We start from the raw sequence: 12592 nt of genomic DNA on the forward strand, positions 1-12592 counted from the left end.
CTGTAGAAATATAGCATGTGGTCTGGTGCAGCTACTGTGAACTAACTACAGTATGTCTGGTGTGACTGAAGTGTGTCTTGACCACCAATGCTTCCTATGTCTGTTGGTCTGGTGGTCATTTGTGGCAATCATCATACACACAGACTGTGTGACGCTTCCAGGGCAATGGTTCACTGAATGCCAAATATCACATAATACTGTATGTACTGTAGTAGTATTGCTGTACTATTGCTGAACCTGTTGCCGTTATCCGTGCAGTAAATCTACTTCCATGACACGGCAAATGTATCCTGCTGGAGCTGTAAATTATAAGTGTGTGATTGGTACGAGCACGTTTTTCCTATTATTGTATATTATCAGCAGATTTATACAGTGAATGAAATGTATACCTGTCAAAGGCTGATGTAGTGTCTCTCATTTCAATTGCAAAGGTAGTGCCTCTCAGCCCGGCCGGGCTCCAGCTTCCTCCGGGCACTCTGGAAAGACCACTGGAGTCCATCAGCGTAATTAATACGCCACGCTCCGGAAGAAACGCCGTGTACTTCTCAAAATTAAGCTGAAAAAAAATGTGTCAGAAGGTCACGGTCAATTGATTAATATGGCAGCTGAAGGGAAGAAAGTTGCGCCTCCTGTTTTAACAGCCAGGCTGCCTACTTTTCATTGTGTCCTAAACGGTGGCTCACTGGGCCCAGCCTCCCATTTGAAACTTTTTCTCCAAATCTTTAGGGATTTCATTTGACTATGCACTTTAAATTCAAACTAATAAATGTGCAAATTGCTTCTGTGACAGAGCAGTAAAATACAGGGTGCTGTTTCTTCAAATATCAATAAGTCCCGCAACATTCCTCCAATGGAATCACATTAGCAGATCTCACATTTTGGGCGGTGGGCTGTATCTCTCTCAGCAAAAATCTGTCCTGCTTATTGGATTGTGTTATGGACAGTAAATTAAAGGCACACTAATAGGCTATAGAAATTGTTCTCAGTCAAAAGCCAGTCACCCCACTTGTTTTGTTGGTCTGAAGCTGGAGATGGGGCTGAAGACATTTATAACTCAACGCAAAGATGGAGATTAGGATGTAAGGACTGACATGAGATCAGATGAACGTATTGTCGCGAACGCCAGGGAACCTGGGTCGCTGGCATGGAAGGCTAACACCCTATGCATCAAGCCAATAGGGTTAACCCACTTGGTGGGAACTGTAAATGGGCTCATATGGTGAGGATCGCAACACTGCCCCTCCTAACGGCATGCCCCCTTGCTTCAACTGCTCAGCCCCCTCACACGGACGGCCCATGCGTTGTGATGGCCTCACAACCGACATCCCACCTCTGAAACTAGTGTAGCGAACAGCGGGGCAGGGAAGCTTGAAAGGCAAACACCGTACGCATTGCACCAATAGGGTTAACCCACGAGGTGGGAATTGAAACACCGTACGCATTGCACCAATAGGGTTAACCCACGAGGTGGGAATTGAAACACCGTACGCATTGCACCAATAGGGTTAACCCACGAGGTGGGAATTGAAACACCGTACACATTGCACCAATAGTGTTAACCCACGAGGTGGGAATTGTAACGTTGCTCAAATTGCAAGGATAGCTACAGTATTAACAAGCTATAGGCTACACTGTTTTTACAAAGACATGGTTAAAACAACTCTTTGTTTCTATGTAAGACAGGTGTAAAGTACTAAACTCATGAGTAGGTTTATACGTTTTCAATCCACTCAGCATTGAGATTTTACCAACAGTAGCATGATTCAGATTAAGGGAATTTAGAATTTGTACTTCGAGGAGTTGATTTATAACATGGGAGACCTACTGCAAGGACTCATCTAAGCTTTTGTTCTTTGTCTCTGTTGCGACAATTTCTTCATCTGAAATAAGTGTACCAAGTCGGTTGAGGTTGTTTAAGGCCAAACTGGAAGAATTGCAACATTTTAGCTTGTTGTTACATAAGTTTGAACGGGTATTTATACAGTCCCAATGAAAGTTAACCACCCATATGTAGCTAAGCGGACTCTTTAAAGTCCAAAATAAGTCAAAATGATCCAAAACCGAAACGGTCACAACCGAAACAATTGACACCATAGAGGTTTCATCTTTGTATCTGTGCCATTATGGAGTCTGTGACAGCACGGTCAGCGCCATTGAGGCTATCTCCAATTAAAAGTTGTGCTCAACCATGCTCAGCCAACTGAGCCACAGAGAACCACCATGTCTGCAGTGGACAAGTGCAGGTACTTCAAGAAAAAGTGTAGAGTATTGAGATGCATAACCAGCAGGCGTGCTCCAACCCTCCAAGAGCCCAAATATTAACATCTATTTGGACTAAACATAGACATCTATAATGGCCTCTACTCTGCTGTGTTCTACTGCACTCTACTATAATGTACTGTACTCTACCGTGTCGTACTCTACTGTACTCTACTATAATGTACTGTACTCTACCGTGTCGTACTCTACTCTACTCTACTATAATGTACTGTACTGTAGTCTACTCTACTCTACTATAATGTACTGTACTCTACCGTGTCGTACTCTACTCTACTCTACTATAATGTACTGTACTCTACCGTGTCGTACTCTACTGTACTCGACTATACCGTACCCGACTGTACTGTGCTCTACTATAATGTACTGTACTGTACTATAATGTACTGTACTGTACTATAATGTACTGTACTGTACTATAATGTACTGTACTGTAGTCTACTGTACTCTACTATAATGTATTGTACTCTACCGTGTCGTACTCTACTGTACTCTACTATAATGTACTGTACTCTATCGTACCCGACTCTACCGTACTCGACTATACCGTACGCTACTGTACTGTGCTCTACTATAATGTACTGCACTGTACCCTACTGGGTCGGCAGGTAGCCTAGTGGTTAGAGTGTTGGACTAGTAACAGAAAGGTTGCAAGTTCAAGTCCCTGAGCTGACAAGGTAAAAATCTGTCATTCTGCCCCTGAACAAGGCAGTTAACCCACTGTTCCTAGGCTGTCATTGAACATAAGAATTTGTTCTTAACTGACTTGCCTAGTTAAATAAAGGTCAAATAAAATACAAAAACACTCTACTGTACTGTGCTCCACTATAATGTGTTTCTACTCTACTCTGCTTCAGTTTCTTACAATAAGAAAGGACTCTTGATCTAGTGGTCCTGTTCTGTCGACCACTCAAGATCACAAATGTGGTCATTAACCTTTTCCTGCAGTGGGCTAAATCAGGGTCACACAGTCTTTCTTCGTAATCTTCAACAAATCTATTTTGAACCACACATGGCTATGTGCTTAAAAAAAGAAGGCACCTGAAATGTATTTCATTTTGAGTTTGCATCTCGATATTACACTTTATATACATCACAGGCGACTGAAATAAAACAAGACCGTTTGACATCGAAAAAACAGATTTTTAAAAAGAATGGCGTTGTTTTTAAAATTATGTTGATTAATTATGAAATTATGAAAAATATTAATAACATTCCACCTATGACACCACTAGGTAATTTGACTGACCCAGACCCAGTCTCAACCGGATCTGGGTCTGAATCTTGGGATCAGTGTCCTGGTATAAATCTTGGTCTTGGCTCCTGGATCCTATCTCAGGCTGCTGTTCTCAAATGCTTCAAGAGGGCCACCCTTAGTTTTTAACAAAAGACAATTCTCTGATCATTGGCTGATCACTCCCAACCCAGAGGAATTCACACCCAGTTGACATCTTTTAAATGGTGGAAGCCCTCATTGGGGCGGCAGGGTAGCCTAGTGGTTAGAGCGTTGGACTAGTAACCAGAAGGTTGCGAGTTCAAACCCCCGAGCTGACAAGGTACAAATCTGTCGTTCTGCCCCTGAACAGGCAGTTAACCCACTGTTCCCAGGCCGTCATTGAAAATAAGAATTTGTTCTTAACTAACTTGCCTGGTTAAATAAAGGTAAAAAAGTAAATAAAAAGATGGCAAGCCGAAGTCAGTCCCTCTCCTTGTTCGGGCGGCATTCGGCGGTCGACATCACCGGCCTTCTAGCCATCGCCGATCCACTTTCCATTTGTTTTGTCCTGGTTACAATTACTTGTTCATTATTTAACCCTCTGTTCCCCCATGTTTGTTTGTGAGGGATTGTATTGCGGTCCGTTATTGTGGCAGATTCTGACCAACATTGTTACGCTCCTCGTTTAGGGAATGACCGGACCAAGGTGCAGCGTGGTAGGCGTACATTTAATTTTTATTGATGACACCAAAAGCAAAATAACAATGACAAAAACGAAGGTGCACAGTTCTGTAAGGCAAAATAAACTATACAGAAAACAAGTTCCCACAAAACCCAAAAGGAAAATGACAACTTATATATGATTCCCAATCACAGATACCGATAGACAGCTGCCTCTGATTGGGAACCATACTCAACCAAAAACACAAAGAAATAGAAAACATAGATTTTCCCACCCGAGTCACACCCTGACCTAACCAAACATAGAGCATAATAAGGATCTCTAAGGTCAGGGCTTGACAAACATTGAGCATTTTAGAGAGGACCAGCGGACATAAATGCAAATATAATTTCTAAAATGTATCTGGAATAGAAGGTTCATCAAAATGATGCATGGTTCTCTTTTTATTGCTACGTTCCCACTATGTTTTGGTAGTGGCACATTTAGTGGGGTGGTAAGGAATTCAGGTAAATAATACAAATATGCAATACAAAGTGTGTGAGTAGTATACACGAAGTATACACAACATTAAAAACACCTGCTCTTTCCATGACAGACTGAGCAGGTGAATCCAGCTGAAAGCTATGATCCCTTATTAATGTTACTTGTTAAATCCACTTCCATCAGTGTAGATGAAGGGGAGGAGACAAGTTAAAGAAGGAGTTTTAAGCCTTGAGACATGGATTGTGAATATGTGCCATTCAGAGGGTCAATGGGCAACACAAAAAAATGTAAGTGCCTTTGAAAGAGGTATGGTAGCAGGTGCCAGGCAGTTTGTGTCAAAGGACTGCAATGTTGCTGGGTTTTTCACACTCAACACTTTCCCGTTTACCTTGTAGAGTCGATGCCCCGACGAATTGAGGCTGTTCTGAGGACAAAGGGAGAGAGGGGTGGGTGGGACGTTCAATTTACACAGAACGAAAACAGAATTAAAAATGCAAAATTCTCTGAATTCCAGAACCCTCCTCCACAACACCCCACTCTCTCCTCATATACTTTGTGCCCCCTCTAAAATAATGGCTGTATGACGCCTCTGTGTCAGACATTTCCCTCCATAAAAAGGGATTATCACGAACCGTCTAGCCTAGTTGTTTGTTACGAACATTGCTATCTGACTTAACTATTCTACCAATAGTCACGTCAAGCATGATTTGTACATTATTAGTCATATAAACAAACAAACGCCAGTTTGGTTCCCAGTTATATAGAAATGTTTGTATTTCTTTTGGGAAAACGCAAACCTGTCTCCACTCACCATATCTGTGAGTTTCCTCTGCCATATCTGTGTGAGCGCGCCAGTCAAGTGCATGCCTTTTATGCACAGGTTTCGTGCCTCTCATTAATTGGTTCCTGCTGTTTTCATTGTCTATCAGAAATGTTCATTTTTATACAAATTATATCTTTATACTTTAAATGATTTTATATCGAGGTATACTCTGCACATAGCCTATTGTTGGAGACGGTCACTTTGTTGATGGACCATAGTTGTAAAATCTATGTGAACATCAGTCGATAACCTACATTAGGTTATAAGCAACAAGGCCATAGCCCTTTTGTGGGATCTTAAAATGCCTACATTGTTGATACACCACAGATACCCATTTCCAGGTCTGAGATCAGAATTAAAATGATGTAGAAACATTGAAGAGAAATGAGACACTGTACAAATCCTAAAACCTCGATGAGATGCTCTGTGATAATTGGTGTACTCCTCTTGGGAGGCGCCTGTTACTGGTTGTTCTGTTGCGTTAACGTGCTCTGGTGGGAATCCCCAGTGCTGATCTACAGAGGTAAAAACAGGCAACACAGAGGCAACAGGTCTCTGCTCTGACTGTCTGGAGCATTAGGTCTCAGTCTGTTCTCCTCAAGTACGAATTAGCGACCAGTCTTATATGGACTTACATTATGCATTACAGATGAAGGTTCTCGACAAGGAGGATTTCATTTGTTTTCCCTGCTAACCAACATGGACAATATTACGGTAAGACTTCCTGTGCTCTAATATTGCTGTACCGTTTTATGTAAACAAAACTTTTGGGTTAACACTTTGAATGTTTGAATAACTGATTACTCTGATATATATAGCCTACTATGAGATAAAAACAACAACTATTGTAGATACTATATAATATAAATGCGGAAAGTATTACTGAGTAAAATTGTGGTTCATAACACAATATTCTGGATAATTGCATTCAATTACTGTACATTACAACATGTCATGTTAAATCCTCTCTCAGCCAGACCAATGGCAGGCGATTGTGAACAAAAAGCTTAATTTCCCCCCGGAGCTGATAGCAGCCATTCAGGAAGACAACGTAATTCTGGTGGGCAGCCTGCTGTCCACAGGGGATGGCATCATCCGCCAGCTGGATGAGTCTGAGGACCGTCTGTGGAGAGAAGCCCTGAATCTGTCCATCCGCATGGGCAATGAGGACACTTTCTCCGCTCTGATGCTGGGCGTCAAGTTTGACTTTAGGCAGATCTACGAGGCGCTGCTGGTGGCGGTGGACACCAACCAGCCCCGGGTGGTCAAGAGGCTCCTGGACCGCCTGGACCAGGAAAAGGGCAATAAGATGGATGTGCGCTCATTCTCCATGGCCATATTTGACCACTCCATTGATGACTCCCAGTTTGCCCCCGGAGTGACCCCGCTGACCCTGGCCTGTCAGAAGGACCTGTATGACATTGTCACCATGTTGACTAAGAAGGGTCATGCCATCCCTCTGCCTCACTCTATCTCCTGTACCTGTCTGGAGTGCAGGAACGGCCGTCAGTATGACCTGCTGAAGTTCTCTCTGTCTCGTATCAACACCTACCGGGGCATGGCCAGCCGGGCATACCTCTCCATCACCACAGAGGATGCCATGCTCAGTGCCTTCAGACTCAGTCGGGAGCTACGCATGCTCTCCAAGAAAGAACCTGAATTTAAGGTATGAGTTAATTGATGTTGTGGGTAAATGACAACGTAGTACAATATTATTTACAGTTTTTACCCTTATTTTACCAGGTAAGTTGACTGAGAACACATTCTCATTCTCAACACCCTGGGGAATAGTTACAGGTGGGAGGAGGGGGGATGAATGAGCCAATTTGTTGGTAACATTTTAACATCAAGGTAAAGTAAATCAAATATGAATGTTAGCTCACATGAAGTCAAGAAAAGGAAGAACGGAGGCTCACATATCTAAAGGTCTGCTGGTGTATCTAGTTGTTTCAGTCTCTGTATGTCTCTGTTTGTGTTCCTCAGCCCCAGTACCTGAGCCTGGAAGAGCTGTGTCAGGAGTTCGCAGTGGAGATGCTGGCCATGTGTCGCAACCAGAGTGAGGTCACAACGGTCCTGAACATCTGTGATGACGATAATGAAGATGAACTGGACGAGCAGACCTTTGAGGAGGGGATTCCAACCCTGTCACGCCTACGCCTTGCAGTCAATTACAATCAAAAACTGGTAACTACTTTACCTACCCCATACCACCTGTATTGTACTCAAACTAAATTATCTTCAAATGTGTGTTACTTTCACAGTTTTTTCTCCTCTTCTAGTTTGTGAGTCATCCCATCTGCCAGCAAGTGCTGTCGTCCATTTGGTGTGGAAACATCCCAGGGTGGCGGGGCAGCAAGACGGTCTGGAAGCTCACGGTGTCTCTTGGGATCTTCTTCACCATGCCTCTCCTCTGTATGATCTACTGGGTCGCTCCCAAGTCCAAGGTGAGCTAAGAGTAGGGCCTGGATTCAATCCATATGACAGAAGTTTTGTGGAAGTTCCGAGTTTATGGCTCAATTTAAATTTAAAGACAATGTTCCTGTGTTTGCGGAGACTGCATTCACGGTTAACACTGCATATGTCAGCTCAATCGGAAATTGTCTTCACTTTTTAACGCGGATCTTCCACGATACCTCCCCCGATATTGATTGAATCCAGCCCTAGCGTAAAATACATTTTTCAGATGTGTTGTAAGGATTTGTGTTTCTATTTCAGATTGGAAAGACTTTGAAGATACCTGTGATCAAATTCCTGCTGCACTCTGCCTCCTACCTGTGGTTCATCATCGCCCTTCTAGCTGAGTCTATTTTCATGGAGCTGTACCGCGATGAGTTCGCATCCCGGCAGCAAAACATCCTCTACAACTCCCTCCATATGATCTGGGTGGTCGGTAGGTTTATGTTATGTTGTAATTCTTTACTATCCATTCATCAATCTCTCATACCACAAACTCTTTGTAAAGTATAGGCTCCTTTATACACTGAGTGTACAAACATTAAGAACACCTGCTATTTCCATGAAATAGACTGACCAGGTGAATCCAGGTCCACTTCAATCAGTGTAGATGAAGGGAAGGAGACAGGTTAAAGAAGGATTTTTAAAGCCTTGAGACAATTGAGACATGGATTGCGTATGTGTGCCATTCAGAGGGTGAATGGGCAAGACTAAAAATCTAAGTGCCTTTAGAACAGGGTATGGTAGTAGAGGCCAGGTGCACTGGTTTCTGTCAAGAACTGCAATGCTGCTGGGTTTTTCACACTCTGTGGGAAGCATTGGTGTCAACATGGACCATTATCCCTGTGGAACGCTTTCGACACATTGTAAAGTCCAAGCCCCGACAAATTGAGGCTGTTCTGAGGGAAACTCAATATTAGGAAGGTGTCCCTAACGTTTGGTATACTCAGTGTATGTAGCACGTTAGAGATGAAAGTTGAACTATAAATGCTATTAGCATAATATGAAAATATGGGAACGACATGATCCTTCCCCTCTAGGTTTCTTCTGGAGTGAGTGTAAGAATGTGTGGGCGGAGGGTCTGAGGGGTTACATCGTGGACTGGTCCAACATTCTGGACATGATAGTACTCAGCATGTACTTGGCCTCCTTCGGTCTGAGAGTCCTCATCATGGCAATTGGTCATTTTGTTTGCCAAGACCAAAACTTGGTTGAGAAGTGTGCCTACTTCACCCAAACAGGTGAGCTGTACATACCAACAAGACATCGGTATTGTATATTATATTTAATTCCGTATCATACAACTCAATATCCTGTTACTGCATATGATCACCTAAAGGACACTATTGAGTTTAATCGTACTGATCTTTATGAATCTTCATGTATGGCTATTTCCTGTCTTATTGCAGTGCGGGATGAATGGTGGCAGGAGGACCCTCAGCTGATCTCAGAGATTCTGTTCGCTGTGACCAGCATGCTCAGCTTCACCCGACTGGCCTACATCCTGCCTGCCCATGAGTCTCTGGGTACTCTACAGATCTCCATTGGTATAATGATAGATGACATGATGAGGTAAGACAAGGACACGTCAGGACACTTTGTATTTCGAAATGACACTCCAGAAAGTAATGCGCAAATATATAAATGAACTTAATGTTGTACAGTTCAAATAACTACAACACAAATACAACACTTCTTCCCTCTTCTCCTTTAGGTTCATGTTTGTCTTGATGATCATTGGAACAGCTTTTCTCTGTGGACTGAATAATATCTACGTGCCCTACGCAACTTCTCCACATCTTGGACGGTATGACAGTTCTAATCTTTACCAAAATCTTCCAAACCTACAGAGCTCTATGCATTCATTCCTATTGCACTTTTCCTTTGGTTTCAGCTTCAATGAAACCTTCAGCTTTCTCTTCTGGACCATGTTTGGTGCATCTAATCAAGGCTATGTGGACATGCCAGATTTTGTCCTGGCTCAGTTTGTGGGCAGGGTCCTGTATGGGGTCTTCACTCTCGTCATTGTCATTATCCTGCTCAATATGCTTATCGCCATGATCACTAATTCATTCCAGAAGATAGAGGTATAAAATAATAATCTTGCATCGCAAATCAATATATCAAACATGTTAACATGTGCATGATACATGTGAGGGAAACTTATTTAAAAAACATGTTTTAACAATGTCCTCTTTGACTGCCATCCTTTTGGTCCCTGTCAGGATGATGCTGATGTTGAATGGAAGTTTGCTCGTTCAAAGCTCTACTTGAGTTACTTCAGAGAGGGCTCCACTATACCTGTACCCTTCAACCTCGTCCCCTCTCCAAAGGCCTTGTTCTACTTACTGAGGTAGGCTGGCCACTGACTGCAACACCGGTCTCTGTAACAAGCTTTAAACAGTGGAATTTGTCATCAAACCGTTCTGCAAGTGTTTTTTTTTCCTTTGTCATAGGGGCTTTTTCTGTTGCTGCAACCGAAAGAAGATTCCAGACTATCCTCCTATTGCCTCTATGGTGGGTTATAGATATATATACATTTTTTTACCAACCTTACTACACAGAAGCATAATCACTTCAGACTCATACGTTTTTTCCTTTACACTTCCAGTCCAACAGTACAATGAACAACAGTGGAGAGGCAGGGATGGACCGAGTGTCATATCGCCTGCAGGTGGTCAAGGCGCTGGTACAGCGCTACATAGAAGCAGCCCGCAGGGAGTTTGGAGAGGCGACACGTAAAGGTAGAGGGACTAAATGTGCCCACAGTAAAGCATGTGTTAGCCCTATACAGGTACCTTGACCTAAAGTCCAGAACAGTGACTGCTACATATTGTTCTTTGTGTTTCTATCTCTCATGGAGTTTTTGTTTTTAAACAGATGTGGGGAACAGGATCACAGAGCTGAACAAAGGGGTGGGGAGACTTCACTCTGATATGAAGAAGTTCTATCAGAACCTGCAGAACAGCAAGTCCTTTGGCTCAAAGGGCGATGGAGGCAACTTCCTGGGCAAGTACATAAAAGGAGCAAAGAACAACTTTAAGAACTTTGATAAAAATGAGGCAATGGGGAATAGCCCAGACCTGTTACGAGTCAATCTGCACCTCGTAGGGGTGGTGAAGGAGGGGAAGAAAGAGGAGGGGAAAACAGAAATAATCCCAGGAGGTGTTTACAGAGAAAACCACCCCCACAAACAACAGTGAGATTTCCCCAGACATCAGCCCTGAGTCCCATAGTGAGCAGGAGTTCCTGGAGAGAGAAACAGAGAGTACCTGCACACAGGGACAGTGGAAGAAAACACTAGCATCATGTAGTGATGTAATCCCTGCCTGATAGCTTTCTGTAAATATTCACAACAGCTATGCTTGCTTATTATGTAAGTTGCCTACCATTATGTGAGAAATCTACCACTCCTACATATTTTGTCTGATTATGCGTGTCATAACAATGTAGCAATTAGCAAAAGCATGTTTATGAGTAGAAAAAAATGACCAAATAATTGCATGGATAACCTGATGATCAGTTTAAAATGTAGTAATTACGTTTACTGTACCATAACATGTCTATATAGAGAACTCTTGTATGAAAAAACATGGTAACACTTTATTTGACACCCAGTGTCATAACACGCTATGTCATAATATTTCATAACAGCTGACATAACTTGTCATAACCTGTCAACGTAACGTACTGCCTGCTTTTGAGTGTATGGGGAGATCGGACTGTGACGTTACCACACATTAAAACAGACTACAATGTTACCCATCCAGCTCATGACTCAGTCATTTCATGTTGTTTCAATTAGAAGGGTAACTGTGTGCTTTCCAGGCTCCAGTGTGTCTGTGTACAGGTGTCAGCTTGCTGTTCACCTGCTGTTTGTGCCAGGCCTGGTGAACCCCTGGGGCGTGACCAGTCATTCATTACCAGGAGCCCTGGAGCCCAGAGGCCAAGAGCACAGTCCTCTATGGGCCTGGGAAATGACTATGTTCAGGGACACCACGGTATTAGTCACTCCCCACCCCCTGAATGATCTGTTCTACACTGGAGCCCCAGTCAATAAAAAACAATGATTTGTCAAATCAGTTTGCTTTATTGATACACCTCAATCAAAAGAAAGTTCTGTAAACCATGATCATACAGTACATAGGAATGAATTTATACATTACATTTTGGACATTGTACTATCTTCATTCCAGATAAAACAAAGATAAAAACACAAAAGACAATTTATCTTTAGCTATAAAAACAAAATCTGTAAAATGAGAATACAATGTGTGAAAAAAATTGCTTCCTGGGAGTTGCTCCTGATACCGTCATCTTCCTCATAGTTTTGATAGGCTGATGGGCTTCCTGGTCCTAGGGATGATAAGGCATGATAGGTTGATGGTATAAAGACACAGGACGAGACCCAAATGCAGACACAGGAGGCAGATGGTTCAAGTCTCTGATATTCATTAATAGACAAGGGGCAGGCAAGAGGCAGGTCGAGGACAGGCAGAAGTTTGTAAACCAGGACAGAGTCAGATGGGTACAGGACGGTAGAAAGGCTCGAGGTCAAGGAAGGCAGAAAAGGTCGGAACCGGGAGGACTAGAAAACAGACTAGAAAAACAAGTACAGGAAAATATGCTGGTAGGCTTGACAAACTGGCAACAGACA

At 42.8% G+C, this 12592-nt stretch overlaps 1 protein-coding gene and 1 long non-coding RNA gene across 2 annotated transcripts; both read left to right on the plus strand.

Annotated features, from left to right (window-relative positions):
• The first annotated feature begins 6180 nt into the window (after positions 1 to 6180).
• Positions 6181 to 9838, plus strand: LOC115141317 (short transient receptor potential channel 2-like). The gene is made up of 9 exons (XM_065027225.1): positions 6181 to 6195; positions 6455 to 7147; positions 7465 to 7665; positions 7761 to 7925; positions 8197 to 8371; positions 8976 to 9176; positions 9345 to 9507; positions 9650 to 9750; positions 9786 to 9838. Exons 1-9 carry the CDS (start codon positions 6181 to 6183, stop codon positions 9836 to 9838), a joined length of 1767 nt encoding a protein of 588 aa, XP_064883297.1.
• Positions 9839 to 10452, plus strand: LOC135575024 (uncharacterized). The gene is made up of 3 exons (XR_010465678.1): positions 9839 to 10022; positions 10161 to 10288; positions 10392 to 10452. It is a non-coding gene; the product is annotated as an uncharacterized LOC135575024 (long non-coding RNA).
• Positions 10453 to 12592: the final 2140 nt, after the last annotated feature.

The sequence above is a fragment of the Oncorhynchus nerka genome, linkage group LG14 (genome assembly GCF_034236695.1).
Source record: "Oncorhynchus nerka isolate Pitt River linkage group LG14, Oner_Uvic_2.0, whole genome shotgun sequence".
NCBI lineage: Eukaryota > Metazoa > Chordata > Actinopteri > Salmoniformes > Salmonidae > Oncorhynchus > Oncorhynchus nerka.

Bases quoted from the DNA above. Each gene is read 5' to 3' on its own strand.
- LOC115141317 (XM_065027225.1), top strand. The intron at 7,666-7,760 runs GTAACTACTTTA...CTCCTCTTCTAG, and splicing joins TCAATTACAATCAAAAACTG to TTTGTGAGTCATCCCATCTG. The intron at 9,177-9,344 runs GTGAGCTGTACA...GTCTTATTGCAG, and splicing joins TGCCTACTTCACCCAAACAG to TGCGGGATGAATGGTGGCAG.